The 14,206-nt window shown below is 45.2% G+C and overlaps 4 protein-coding genes across 16 annotated transcripts in view; 1 reads left to right on the plus strand and 3 right to left on the minus strand.

Annotated features, from left to right (window-relative positions):
* Window positions 1-310: 310 nt before the first annotated feature.
* LOC115563257 (uncharacterized) lies at window positions 311-1,564 on the minus strand. The gene is made up of 2 exons (XM_030385965.2): window positions 1,280-1,564; window positions 311-1,221 (listed from the first exon to the last, which is right to left on the minus strand). Exons 1-2 carry the CDS (start codon window positions 1,307-1,309, stop codon window positions 442-444), a joined length of 810 nt encoding a protein of 269 aa, XP_030241825.1. The 5' UTR covers window positions 1,310-1,564; the 3' UTR covers window positions 311-441.
* A 109-nt stretch (window positions 1,565-1,673) lies between these two features.
* Window positions 1,674-3,030, plus strand: LOC115563256 (uncharacterized). The gene is made up of 2 exons (XM_030385964.2): window positions 1,674-1,964; window positions 2,036-3,030. Exons 1-2 carry the CDS (start codon window positions 1,947-1,949, stop codon window positions 2,555-2,557), a joined length of 540 nt encoding a protein of 179 aa, XP_030241824.2. The 5' UTR covers window positions 1,674-1,946; the 3' UTR covers window positions 2,558-3,030.
* Window positions 3,031-3,804: 774 nt separating this feature from the next.
* Window positions 3,805-5,072, minus strand: COX4 (Cytochrome c oxidase subunit 4). 3 transcript variants are annotated; one of them, XM_030385961.2, is made up of 3 exons: window positions 4,969-5,072; window positions 4,126-4,546; window positions 3,805-4,069 (listed from the first exon to the last, which is right to left on the minus strand). In XM_030385961.2, exons 2-3 carry the CDS (start codon window positions 4,535-4,537, stop codon window positions 3,933-3,935), a joined length of 549 nt encoding a protein of 182 aa, XP_030241821.1. In that variant the 5' UTR covers window positions 4,538-4,546; window positions 4,969-5,072; the 3' UTR covers window positions 3,805-3,932. The 3 variants fall into 3 exon arrangements, with proteins under 3 accessions (XP_030241821.1, XP_089113133.1, XP_089113134.1); XM_089257007.1 differs by having other exon boundaries at window positions 4,890-5,015; XM_089257008.1 differs by having other exon boundaries at window positions 4,897-5,010.
* Window positions 5,073-5,789: 717 nt separating this feature from the next.
* The window catches only part of sick (sickie), a 274,376-nt gene continuing 265,959 nt past the window's right edge, over window positions 5,790-14,206 (minus strand). For all 11 annotated transcript variants that reach the window (XM_089258234.1, XM_089258232.1, XM_089258230.1 and 8 more), the window contains 4 exons: window positions 7,881-9,823; window positions 7,549-7,804; window positions 6,849-7,328; window positions 5,790-6,787 (listed from right to left, as the gene is read on the minus strand). In XM_089258234.1, coding sequence (XP_089114360.1) covers window positions 6,668-6,787; window positions 6,849-7,328; window positions 7,549-7,804; window positions 7,881-9,823 — 2,799 coding nt within the window. In that variant the 3' untranslated portion in view covers window positions 5,790-6,667. The remainder of the gene's footprint in view (window positions 6,788-6,848; window positions 7,329-7,548; window positions 7,805-7,880; window positions 9,824-14,206) is intronic.

Raw genomic sequence — 14,206 nt, forward strand, 5'->3', positions numbered from 1 at the left:
TAATAAAATAACTGGACGATTTTTGAGATAAACTTGATATACACGCTATATAAACGGACATTAAAAAAAATTGTCTCTAGCTCTTATATCTCCTCAGAACGACGCGCTTATACATACGGACGGACAAATAGACGGAGAGGACTAAATCGACTCAGCTCGTCGCCCTGATCAAGAATATATGTATATACTTTGTGGGGTCTGTCATGCCTCCTTCTGCCTGTTACATACTTTTAACAAAACCATTATACCCTGATTTCCCATTGAAAATGGGTTCAGGGTATACAAATATTATGTTGAATCTATAATGTGATTCATGTGAATATTCAAATGCAAGGGTATAATAAGTGCTTTGCTAAGGTAACTATAATAAATTGCTGTATTTTAATTTATTAAACACGATTCAATAAATTCAATGAAACAACACTTCATCAACAGTTCTAACTAGCGCCCGTAGCCATAGGGCGAACCAAAGCCTCCAATGTTTCTCGGATATGGATAGCTGGCTAGAAATGGTCGTCTTACCACATATACCGGGGGATAGCCAAAGTTGGGAGCTTCGGCGGTGGGCTTGCGCGCCTGTGGAGCGACCTTTGTCTTCTCCTCCTTGTTCATTTCAGAATCGACCGAATCGTCTGACTTGGGTTTGTCGGAGTTGACGGGTTTACCGTAATCGATGCCAGGTGGGAAGCCTGGGATAAAAGGTAATCGACCAGGTTGTGGATAAGGTAAGCCATATGGAGAAAAGTTGGGATACGGGTAGCCTGGGTTGTCCGGGTAATTAGCTGCGCCGGAGGGTGTCTCTGTGGACTTCCCTGGGGCGGGCTTTATCTCAGGTCTGAGATTTGGCTGGGGATAAATAAATCCATACCCGTACGGATGTGTCTGTGGATAAGCAAGGGGATTATAAGACGGGCGAAGAGGTAGGTATGGTTCCACTTGTGGATAAGCCAGTGGATGATACGGAAGAGGAGGAGACAAGTTTTCTTCCTTGTCAGCGGCAATGGTAGTCTCTGTTGTCAATGTCGTTGTAGGATTTGTCGTGTCCGGCAAGGCTGTTTCCATGGTGATCAGGGTCTCACCATCATTCGCCTTCTGCAGCCCCTCGGCCGCAAGTGGTGTTGCACTCTCTTCAGCCGTTGTTGTCGTCTCTGGCTGCTGCACATCGTCCAGTGTCTGATTGTCCTCGAAAGCCCAAGCCTTGGTGTTGGCGATCGCCAATAGCTGCTCGAAACGAAGCCTTATCACCGAGCTCGATTAGCACCTAAATATATTCACCTACCTGGGCGATCAGGAGAAGCTTCAAATGCATCTTAGATGATCTCTTACCGAGTGCTTAGCGCAGACTGCTGGTTACAGACGAGCTGGTGCTGTGTTTATATAGTCCAGAGGTGCATTGAGCAGAGGTAGGTATATATTTAAATGATTAATATTATTGGCACTGCACTACAAGAAATCTGAGTTGTTGATTTAAGAGTCATATGACATTAATCAAATAATGAAATAAAAATTAATGCAATTGAAAGATTATATTATATTGACTATGTTGATTATATTGTTAATAATTATTTTAAAATAATAACAATGACGATACTAGATGGTAAGACTTTATGGTATTTTCAAAAAATATTTAGTTTATTATGAATTTGATTAATAAAAACCTAGCTGCACAATGTAGTCGATGAACAAAGCTGTAATTATTTAATATAGATGTAAAGATTTCTCTTTTTAGAGCAACGAGAATCGGAAACTGAGAACTAGGAACAGCCCTAGCAGCGTTCTATAGGCTATTGAATGGGGAAAGGTTGGGCACAGTCATGCTCAATATTAGTTATGGCCATAAAACCCGGAAACTGTGCGAATCAATTATCAATTCGCCACTATAAAGAGGGCGAAGCTCTCTGGCGTACGATTTCTTCACAGACGACCCTTCTAGGCGAATCATTGACATGGTCAAAACCAAGCTGGTAAGATGACGGCACCCAGTGTACGGCTTAATCAGAAGAGGTTGCCTTCACATAGGGCTCGATCTTTACAGCTGTCGCTGCTCTTGCTGCTGATTGCACTCCCGCAAAGGATACAGGGGGAAAAGGACATAGATAATACATCTGAGGCGTCACAATCTTCCACAAAAAATCTAGAGATAACAACTATAAAGAACATAGAGAATACATCTGAGGCATCACAAACCGTCACAAAAAATCCAGAGATAACAACTATAAAGAACATAGAGAATACATCCGAGGCATCATCAACCGTTGCAAAGATTCCACAGACAACAACTATGGCGAACATAGAGAATGCATCCGAGACATTACCAACCACCACAAGCGTCCCCAATCATATTTCTACGGATTTAATTGATTTGATCACGTACAAGCCCTCCGAGGAGGAGATAGTGGAGAATGGCGGCCACCAAATTTCATTACCGGGTGGTAAGAATCAAGGCATCCGGCATGTACATGCCCACGATGGCTTCCACAATGTAAAGCGCGAGCGTCATTGGGCTAACTGGAACAATGCTCTCAAGAGCAAGAAGACAACGGAGCCAAGTATTTAAATACCTCGAATTACATTCAATAAAGACACCCTGTATTTTTCAACCGGCAGCGTGCAATTGTTGATTAGGCGCTCCAGGCCAAGACAAATGCAATTAGTGGGGTGGATCAAGGTAGGCCAAGCTGTGGTTATCCGGTACAGTTCTTGTGTGTGGGTGCTCGAAGTGAAAGCTGAAAGCTGAAAAATACATACGTATCTTTTTATATATTTCATTATGTGTTCGCTGGTACTGTTCTTAATAATGTCTGCCTGCTTGGCACTCGTCAGAGTCGAGGCGAAGCATTATGTGTTACGCGCCCACGACGGCTTCCATAATGTCAAGAAAGATTTGCATTGGATAAAGATACAGTCGTTGTCGTAACAAGTGCTAAAAGGGCCAGACTGGACGCATCGCCTGCACTTTTCACCCACTTCAAATTCCTATTATGTATATTCAATGAAATATATCCCACGATTTACAGAAACAATTCATAACCTATTGCTACATGGCAATAGAGGGCCGGACGTTTTGCGTTCACTTGACAACTCACAATTTTCACATATTAAATTGCCAGTAATTCAGGTCTCCTTACTTTTTACTCTCTTTTTCCAATTCTGTTATTTTTGTTCAAACTGAATGTCTTCGGGCACTGTTACTGCGCCATCTAGAGAATAAGATATTTTGCCACTGTGGTATCACTGCCACTCAACTGTTGAGTAACAGCTTTTGGTTTGTGAACCAACGAAAGCTTAATGGGAGCGCAGTCAACTTCACGCGGGTTCGAATTTATCCGCGTAACTAAATGTTGCATGCTTGTTAGTACGAATGGAACATTACTGTATAGAATTAATTAGGCGGCTAATAAACGGTTTATTTGCGCCTACTGCTATTCAAACTAAGCCCACAAGCTAATGGCTAAAAAGACGGCTCATACTGCGCACTGGTAAACTGACAACTAGGCATTACCAACTCCGCAATGCTGTTACTAAAGATATTACTGCTGTTGGTTGCTGGACATTTCTATTTCCACTGTAATGCATCAAGGAAAAGGTATGTGAGCGGCGATCGACCGTGGCATGTGCGAGCCCACAATATGCATCGACCTGCCTCTGAGTACACTAACACACCATAATTGAAAAGGACCCCTTGAATTTATGTGGAAATAAAAGCATCTGCTATGTATCCTATATCTATATTCATTTATATAATTCGAGCCTTTCAGGAGAGTTGTCTTGTGGTGTTTGTCTCGTACGGAAATGAAGTTTGCGTTGTCTTTTTTTAGGTTTGGCAGCGGCCATTATTTAATTTCAACTATTCTTTTTGTTTCTGGCCGCTTAAAAATACATAGCGCCCCTGACTTTATGCTTAATTACTTTTAAGTTGGAATTGTTTGCATTTAGTTCTTCCACTTGTTGTTCTCGTAGTCCCACTTGGAGGATAGGCCGGTGACGGGGTTTATCTCCAAGTCGATCATGCGCTTCAATTGCGCCTTCTGGTGCTCCTCATCGAAAGTGACGGGTAGTTCATCGTACACTACAAAAAGGGAATAGATTTCTCATACGATCTCTAGCAGCAAATGCAATGCTTACCGAACAGATTCATCAGCACGGCGATCCAGATGGCGGCGGCGGTAAAGATCAGGCCAACGCCCAGGTGCATTTTCCACTCGCCAGTGCCAGCTTGGACCTCAGCGATCGTCTGGCAGAAGCTGGCACGGTACAAAGCCTTGATCTCCTGTGGGCTCAGCTTCTTCCAGTCGCCCTGCTCCTTCGTGCGCAGCGCGGTGATTTCATTGTTGGCCTCGCGGAAACGCACAGCGGGCATCGGGTAATCGGCACGATCCGCATAGCATGCTGTGCCGTTCCAGCCAAAGCCGACAATCTCGCGCTTGCCGATCTTGTCCAGAGTGTGAACTGAGGCAACGCTGCCCACCTGGGCGTTGTGTGGCAACTGGGCGGCCAGCTGGCGGCGCAGAGCACTGTTGATTAGTCTAAGAGCCATAGTTCAGAGCTGCAACGACAGAGGGAGCCATGTTAGGATTGCTTGTGCTAAGTGTGAGTATCTAAAGGGGGTGCGGGTGTGACGCATCACAGGTTATGTAACAGCAGCACGGACTACGTGCATAACGAATCATATAGTTTAGCAAACATTTGCATCTCCTGCTGCAGCTGGAGTAATTTAAGAAACAGCTATATTCATTTGCAGCCTACTGCGCAAAATTTACTCTTCTTTTTTTGCTAGCGCTCGCCGTGTGGTAGCTGTTGTGTAATCTAAAACTTTTCACGGAATTTGTAATGGAGAGCGAGGCTTCAATTTAAACAGTAGTTGTATAGGGCAGTCAAAGCTTAATCACATTTTACCAACGAAATCAAAAAGGTAAAAGCAAATGCACAATAGCAACCTTTCAGTTTAAAAACTATATCACAAATTACCAATTCTGTTTTCGGCCACGGATTGTTCCCAGTAGAGTCTGTTATCGGTTTTTATGAGTTAGTCACTACCATTGAACCGAAGAGGCTAGTTCATTAGCTCACAAATAGATATCGATATATCGGCTTTAACTATCGTGTTCAAGTGCTTAAGCACATATGTATATTTGTAATATAAGTACATTATTTGGGTGACACAAAATAACAGATTCCAAGTATATTCAAATTATGTAAAAATTGTAACAATTGAATTTGTTTGGCAAGTGATGTTTGAATTGTATGGAATAAACTGAATCTACTGGTTCATTTGGGTATTTATGTACATTTCGTGACATGCCATTCTGCAGACAATCACTAGGTGGCGCTATTTAAATTTGAAATGTCTGTGTTGAGCTTCGGCTCCTCAACAATAGATGGTGCTAAAAGCATATACAGTTTGGAGACGACTCTCCTCGAGTGTTGTATCGTATTAAAACAATTAAATGAATATCGTTTATTATTATATAGTTTATTTGATTTTGATTTGAGTTCACATCTCATGAATGTACACATTTAAATTAGACAGACTGGACATATAATTTTTATTTGATATATATAAATGTATTTTAGTTCTGTTAGTGTTCTTGCTGTATTTTCTTATTATTGTTGTTTCATTAGGAGTTGTGCTTGTTAAATTTGCTATTTGTTTAGGGGATCTTTTTGGGGTCATTACGTATTTGATTTCATTTATGAGCGCATTTATGATGCTGGTGCGGCCAAGCGCTGTATATGGCATATTAATATGGTTTAAATAGTTCATCTTCTCCTGCTTCTTCTTCTCTTACTTTGTTTTTCGTTTTATAAATATGCAATATGTTTGTAACAATATTTAATGATAATTACGCAAATAATTAAACTAAAGTGAAAGCTTTTTCCATTAAATGTACATCTTGTAAATATTGGTAGTAGCAAAAACTTAGGGCTACATTTACAATAGGTTCTTCCTTTCGTTTTCCGATATCAAATTATGTTAGGGTATAAAATGGTGATACCATTGTAGAAATTGTCACTTAAATATAGTTGGGGCTGTTTTTTGGTTGTCTATGTACAAAAGAGTTTTAGTTCTTCATAGCGATTCTTTAACATTTTATGTTGGGATTTCCGTTTTGTTGTTTTCTTTTGGTATTTCATTTTTTTTTCGCTTGCGCTGAGTTTTACAAATGCCATTTATTTATGAATATTTAGTGTAATGAGCTATAGAATTCTAAATTATTATTTTTTGTTTTTATTTTGGGAAACTTGCATTTTTAACAAGTGCGCTAAAAAGTGCAATTCTACATTTTGTGGTTCTTGAAGATAGATAGATAGATAGAGAGAGAGAGAGAAAGAGAGAGGGATTAGAGGGAGGTAGTGAAAGAGTTGGATACCATGATGATACACTCTGAGAAACCCGGTGAGTGATGCGGGGCTTGGCACCAATTGTTTTCTCTTAGCTCGTCCCCATTTCTCTGAGTGTACATAAACAGTTTATTGGCTTGGTGCAAATGGAAAACTCTTGGAACTGCTTTAGAACTTGTACGCGAAAGTAGTACAAGAATATTCCTTTGTGGTGTGCGTGGATGATGGTTGTGATAGGGACTTTTAGTTACAGCGCAAGCAAAAAATGTGAAACATTTAATTTGGCATGTTAGAAGTTACGATCTGTGAGTGGAGTGGAGTCGATCTACTCGGCGCCCGCTGAGCTGTCGGGCGTCACGTTTGAGTCCAGGCTGGCGCAGTCGGATTCCTGCTCCTGTGTCTCCGAGTAGTTGGCCGCCTCCTGCAGGCGCATAAGCATGTTCAGCTGAAAGAAAGGCGCAATTAGGAATCTATATTGAAGAGGAGCAACAGTCCGAGCCGCTTACCAATGGATCCTGTTGCTCGCCGTTGCTGAGAGCCACGCCCTCTAGGCCCACATCCTCGGCATTGATCTGACGCAGCGGGGGCACCGAGTCCGGTCCGTAGGGCCAGGGATATGAGTTGCGTATAAAGGCCGACGGATCGTTCCAGGCGCCGCCCCTTCGACCATAGAGTTGCACGCCCTCGCGCACCGCCTCGATCAGGTAGGGCGACAGATGGTAGTTCCAGATGTCGGTGAACCACACCTGCGAGTCCTTCAAGTCCAGCGGGCAGGAGAGGAATAGCCGTGGTCCTATGGTCACGTCACTGGAGCTGTGCACCTCCAAGAACCGATTGATGTGCTGCCAAACGGAAGGCAGCCAGGCGAGCACCGCCGCTAGCTCAGGCTGTGCCTGCTGCGTCTGCAGCTCCAGCTGGAACTGGCGACGACGCAAGAAGCGACCCAGGAAACCCTTGACAGGCTCCATATGATTGGCTGTGAGCACCTGTCAAACGGAAGAGATTGAATGAGTGGATGACAGGACAATTGAGAACGTTTCAGTCGGGCCCCACCGACTGAACAATACTCATTTGGGGTCAAAACTCTAACCGACTTGTTTTCTTATACCCGTGCCTCCAATTTCGAGTTGGCATTCACACGGACGGAAACTGCATAGACTCATTTCACTTTGTGAAAGAGTATTGAAATATGTACGCTCGACCTACCCAGCGGAAATTGTGATGGAGTTGCAGATTGGTCGTGTTGCAGGTGGCCTGCGACATGGTGCCGATGATGCAGGGCAGCTTGGTGGCCGGCCCGGCGCTGAGCAGACAGGAGAAGACATCGCCCAGGGCGGAGGCGTGGTGCAGGTTGTCCAATATGATCACAGATGGCAGCTCCGAGGCACCGTTCGCTATGGCCGCCTGCTCGGCAATGTGGCCCAGATATTGTCGCAGATCCTTGGAGGTCTTGTGATCGACGCTAATCAGAGAGAGAGAGAGAAAGAGAGGTTGTTTAGCATGTGCCTTGCAGAGGAAAATTAGAGAGGACTACTCACTTGAATGTGGCAATGGCCTCTGAGGGATTGCCGCGGCCGGCCCGTGCCACCAGGAACTCGGCCAGGCGTCGCGCCAAATAGGACTTGCCCGTGCCGCTGGGGCCGCACAGGATCAGGCGTCGGTGCTCGGTGAGCAAACTAATGTAGCGATGCACGATGCTGCGTGGAATGAGACTGTCGAAGGCCAAGCTGCCGACGCCCTGCAGGCAGATGTAGAGGGTCTTCACGTTGCCCACGATGTAGCCGCAGGGCAGGAGCTCCGGGAAGCCCATCTCGGGGCCGCGCTTCGCCTCGCCCAGATGGTACGATGTAATGGAGTCCGTGTTCAGGCCCAGATTGGTGCCGGGATCGATGCGAGCCACGTAATCCTTGAAGGTCTTGCGCACAATGTAGTCCAGGTTCTGCCAGGTCGTCTTGCCCGAGATGTAGGTGCAGGCGATGACGAACTCATTGCCCTGACGCTCGCCCTGCTGCAGCTGCCCCGGCCCCTGCGCCTGGCCCTGGCCGTGGGCCTGCTCCGCCTCGTGGCTGGCAATGATGGCCCCGTTGGCATAGAAGTCGTCCAGCTCCAGCATCTCCTCGCAGTACTTGGCAAAGGACTCGGGCTGGCCCAGGTAGCAGGCGATGGCTATCTTCTTGCCGTCGCACACATCGGGCAGCTCCTCCACGGCGCCACAGCTGGCCATGTGCACCGGGCTGCTCAGCTGGCCAGCTTCCAGCGCTGGCGGCGGTGGCGTCAAGTCGATGTGAGTATTCGGACTCAGGGGCGCTGCGCCGTTCGGGGCGCAGGGCGCTGGCGGTGGTGGTGGCTCTGGGGCCGGTGCTGGTGGCATGCACTCCTCCTCCAGCTCCTCGCTCAGACGGGGCGGCAGCTCCATGGGAGGCCGTGCATTGCCATCCGCCAGCGAGTAGCGCCGCGAAGCGTCCGAGCCGCCGGCACCGCCTCCGAGCGAACCGTTCGGGCTGATTGCCTGGCCGAGGCTGGCCTCGGAGCCGGCGAGGGAGCGACTGGTGACCAGCTTCTGGAGCCGCTCGTTGTTCTGCTTGAGCGACATCATTTCCGCCCGCATCTTGTTCATCATGTCCTTGAGGCTCTCCAGCTGCGAGGCCGAGCTCAGCGCCTCGAGCCGTATGTCCGTCAGCACCAGGTCCTTCTCGCGCAGCTGCTTCTTCAGATCCTCCACCACGTGGTGCTCCTCCCCGTCGATGGCGTCGATGGGCTTCGCATTGTCGATCAGGGTCACCGTCTTGGCCGGGCTGCTCTGCTTGCTGGATGCATTCGCCGCGGGCAGCGGCGGCGCCGGCTGCGTGGCCAAGGCCGCCAAGCCCAAAGGCTCCCCATGGCCATGGCCATGTCCGTGTCCGTGTCCGTGCCCATTGAGCACTGATGCCTTGCTGGAGCCGTGCTCGTGCTGGTGCTGCTGATGGTGCTGGCCCGCATGGCGACTCGTCTTCGAGATCTTGGCGTTGCGGGAGAAAGCCTTGGTGAAGCTGCTGCGCAGCCAGCCCTTCTTCTTGTTGGCTTTGTTCTTGTCCTGCGCCGCCGAGCAGCCCGAGCTGATGGAGTTCAGCGAGCACATCGAGTCGGTGCTGTGTTGGCGCTGCATGCCCAATCCCGATCCCAATCCCAGTCCTAGGCCATTGCCATTGCTAGTTCCATTGCCATTTGCATTCGCATTGCCTCCGCGGCTATTCGCTGCGGGCGCCTGCGGCGGCTTCTGCTGCAGCATCAGCTCGTTCTGGGTCTGGCCCTGGGTCTGCACGCCCATGCTCTGCATGTGCGCCGTGGTCAGGCCCGCCTGAATGGACTGCTTGCGCAGCAGCTCAATCGTCTGCCGCATATCCGTCAGCTCTCCGTCCTTGCGCTCCGCCGTGGCCGTCAGCTGCTGCAGCCGATTCGTCATGTTCGTGAGCGACTGCTCGAACGCAGACACCACATGGGCCTGAGGAACACAAGAGAGAAGGAATACATTCAGTTTATGTTCTCAATTGCTTACAATTATTTAATCTGTGTTGGTAATTACTGAATGGACAAATATACTGGTAAAATAGAAAATATTCCATTTAGGCTTCAATTAGAAATTTGTTCATTATTAAAATTAAAATCATTATGAAAAATTATATCATTATGGAAATTTTGAAACGGCAAATGGTATTTAAACAAGCTCATATTACTATGACTGATGATTTGGGTAAGATTGATCGATTTTGCATATGGTCAATATGGATGTGTTGCTTTAAGTATATAAAATGCAAACCGAATGAAAATATAAATTTTCTGTTCATAAATTTAAGAGGAACACTATTTGCTGAACATTAAATTATTTTATTTAAATAAATAAACATATAAATCAGTAAATAAATAAATAAATAATTAATGAATTAATAAATGAAAAGAAAAAGGCCCTACTATTTTTATCATCTTTATCAAACCCTGAACTACACATGTTCTTAAAGTTAATAGAAGCAAAATCTGTAAATCGATTTGAATATCTTGAATTTTTCATTAAATTCTGTTGTCAGCGCTAAGTTGCAATTACATAACTGGATGATTTAATATGACATCATCATTTATAATAATATTGTGAAATATTTTAATATGAATGTTAATTTATTATTCTAATTAATATTTAGTTATTTGAAATCTCTTATTACACTACAAGTAATTATTATAGTCAGAGTAGGCTTTCAGATTAGACCTGGGCACATCACTTTTATATGAGGCTGGATTATTTAGTACGCTCAACAAATTAATAATTAATGAATGATTAATACAGCTGCCAGTTAATGGATTTAAGTTGACTTTGCGCAATGTGCAACTGGTTACAGTTGAAGGCATCAGCAAAACAACTGCGAATGAGACAGAGCTGGACTGCTAAGTGTTTGATGATCATTGATTTAATTATTTGTACGTTCAACGCATTCGCCTTGGATTTGATATAGACTGATGTCAAGCCCCAATCGTGAGTGACTCGAATGGCGATGGTCTTAGCACTCAATCAACTCAATCAACTCAGGCAAAGGTAGAGAATATGGGAATAGAGACAATGATTGCCTGCAATTTATAGTAACAATATATTTATATTATTAGACTCAGCTCTGCCAAATTATTGGGCGACTCAGACAGCCAGACAACTCTGACAAGGACTGCACAAATTATATTTATTGCCAAAGTTCAGTTAGCTTGTAGCCAAAATTTGTTTGGCCGTGTGGCAAGTGGTTGGGCTGGTAGTTGGGCTTGCGGGACATTGAGTGCTTGTTGCATCGATAATTCATCATCGCAATTGAGTGGCCCCGTCCCGGGTCCCTTAGCACTGCAACTATGCAGCCCGCACGTCACAATCGTGCATCGCATTTTAAGCCCTGATTGATATGCAAGTGGTTTCGCAGCAACAAAAGCCACAGCAACAGCAATAGCAACAACTGATGTCTGAGGACAGGGATGACTCATGTTGCATGACTCCTACTGTCTGAGCCTCTAAGCGCAGCTTTAAAAACTTCTTTCAAAACTTCTTCTTTCTTCTCTCCTGCGCCGCCTTCACAGCCCACCCCCGCTGAACGTCTCGACAGACACCTGTGTCATAAACTAGCATTAGAAGCAATGCTCCTCAGCTCCTCCAACTCCTCGTACTTCACTCAGTTGGCTGCTTTGTTGCCTGGCCACAAGTTCATGAAATATTTTTTATGATGCGACGTGACCGAGGCGCTCTCCACGGCTCTCGGCGTTGGCGGCGAGGTCACTTTGTCAGCGAAATGCAGCAACAGCTTTGAGCACATTAATTCAAGCAGAGAGAAGCTCAGAGAAGTGCAGCGTGCAGAGTGAAGAGTGAAGAGTGAAGAGGGAAGAACGAGTAGAGAAGCGCAGCAATGAGACCTTAACGACATCAACCTAATGAGCTCTAATAGTGCTGCAAAGGCAAGTCAGAAATTAGTAAACCAAAAGCTGACTGCTTAGTTCCCTCTTTCACTCTCTCTCTCTCTCTCTCTCTCTCTCTCTCAAGGGCAGAGTAGTAAAATATACTTGCAGTTATACTTTCAGTGCTTTGCAATTTAAGGAAACTTTTAGACTTTTGAGGTAACTTTGATCTGTGCTATATATCATATTATATTAAAGTCTCTCGATTCATTTGCTAAACTGATATTCCCGTTCTGCACATTCTAAGCAGAGTATAAAGTGTTTGTATGAAATGACTCAGCGCGGAAGTTGTAATTGCGATTTGCCGTCGAAGGGTAGACGATAAAAGGGAGAAAAGAGCAAAAGCAGACAGCGGGAGGAGACGGCAGGAGGAGACAACAGCAGCTAATGCTGGAGTGGCATCAATAGCTACCGAGGGAGCGAGCAAATGAATCACTGAATGGATGAGCTGAGGGAAATGCATAATGAAGCCAACTAATGACAGCCGGCTGCATCTGTAGCCTTCGACTTATTAAGTAATTGAGTTAGGGAAACAAGCTAAATGTCTTTATGCATTAGCTTCGATTGTCGCTGCAGAGATTATTTATGAAGAGTAAACAAAAGAAAGTTTCACCCAGACAAAGGCGAGTAAATGAGAGGCACTTGAGTGGTTTAAACTTCCTTAGCTAAGTTAGCCTTAGACTTGAGCCGTTTAATTTGACAGCGAGTTGATCAAGTTTCAGTTCTTCTCTATATAGATTTTCCAATAAAAACAAGAAAGCTTGAGCTGAATCTTTTCTTTGCACAAAACTGTTCCTATGAAGCTATCAACAATTTGTGACTAAGTTCGTAGATCTCTTCTAGCTGCTCTCGCGTGCAAATTTAGCTGGCTGTTAATTGACCAACATTAGCATTGGCATGTGGCTAATTCATAGGAAATTCATAATCCACGCTGCTTGCATGATATCATCGAGTCTGAGCCAACCTTTCAACTATCTGTACAGAGCTACGCCCCGCTTAGTTAATTGACTCTGTGAGCAAATCGGAATACGTTGAAGCGCAAGTGAAGCTGACTAAACGCTATCGCAGTTAGTTATTAACCAAAAGCGACTTCTGTATCGCATCGCCGCCTGCCCCCTTAACGGCTACGTGCCCATGTTTCGTTTATTGATAAGCATCTAACACGTTTCACATTTTAATTTGCGTGTCGCTTATGCAAATCGAGGCGAGTCGACACGCTCAAGCACGGCGCAAAAAAAAGCTTCTTATATAGTATAAATCAGTTAATGAAAAGCTAGAGCCGAAGCCAGAGCCAACTGAGCTCTGGGCCACTTCTCGAGCTCAGCTTGTTTACAGAGTTCAAGGACGGCGCCTAAACCGCTCGAGCTGAGCTCATTCTTAATAGTTTTTATTGCTGTTTGCTTTGCCTCGGACTCTTCCCTGCGCAGCTATCGATCCATTTTTAAAAACTGTTTGATAATTCACTTTAATTGCTTTTGCCCAGGCACAAAGCGAAATTCGGCACGAATCGCCAGCTATTGTAGAATGATATGCCATAAAATTCCATTGGAGTGTGGAGAGCTTAACTCACACAGCCAGATATGCTTATAGAGGCATATATACTCTTATAGAGCTGTGATATATCCCGTTAGGCGTCTCGTTTGTGGCCTGTGGGGCATTGTAGCGTGTCCTTGGTGGCATTACGCATACGCACCGTAATCAATTTTTATGTTTCGCCCGCATACGTGAGTCGGCTGAGTAAATGTGCAAAGTTTTTGAGCTCATGGAAGGGTTATCTAGGATGCTGTTTGGAGTCGAGTACGTGGCTTTTCAATTCAGAGCTGTTGATTGTTACGTGGGGCTGGAGGTTGGAGGCACGTTTATCGCAGAGCGTAAAGCATAATTTAATTAGTCTGGCAGCATTACTGCTAGGAACAGGATCTCCCTTTTTCCACCACGAAATGGCCCGCATACTAATTATTTTGATTATTATGTCAGCTATATGGAGCAGTGAAATGAAGGCAGAGAGTTTAAAGCTCAAGGGGCAAGTTAAAGGCGACCTCATAAGTACAACAACGATCTGGCAACCTTTCGACTCGCTGGTCACTCTTAGAAAGTTTAAAGCAATCGAAAAAATTATAAATAATTTGTGAGACAAGAGAAACGTTCGCAATTGACAATGAAAAACTACAACCGGAAGGGCATCAAATTAAGCTGAACAACAGCATTAGCAGCAGCAGCAGCAGCAGCAGCAGCAGCATCAACAGCAACGAAGAGAGACCTCTTTCAGCAACTGTTGCTGCTCAACAACATTTATATGAAGTTGCTTCCAAACTGTGCGGTTTTGTATGCAATGTTGCGATTGTTGTTTGTTGCTAATGTTGCAGTTGTAGTTGCACTTTCAGCTGTAGCTGCTTCTGGTGCTGCTGCA

Source organism: Drosophila navojoa, chromosome 3 (genome assembly GCF_054131105.1).
Source record: "Drosophila navojoa isolate 15081-1374.11 chromosome 3, UAZ_NAV_1.0, whole genome shotgun sequence".
NCBI lineage: Eukaryota > Metazoa > Arthropoda > Insecta > Diptera > Drosophilidae > Drosophila > Drosophila navojoa.

Coding starts and splice junctions, on each gene's coding strand:
- LOC115563257 (XM_030385965.2), bottom strand. CDS start 1,309: ATGCATTTGAAGCTTCTCCTGATCGCCCAG. Junction 1,222..1,279: donor AGCTTCTCCTGATCGCCCAG/GTAGGTGAATAT, acceptor CGTTTCGAGCAG/CTATTGGCGATCGCCAACAC.
- COX4 (XM_030385961.2), bottom strand. CDS start 4,537: ATGGCTCTTAGACTAATCAACAGTGCTCTGCGCCGCCAGCTGGCCGCC. Junction 4,070..4,125: donor CGTGCTGATGAATCTGTTCG/GTAAGCATTGCA, acceptor CCCTTTTTGTAG/TGTACGATGAACTACCCGTC.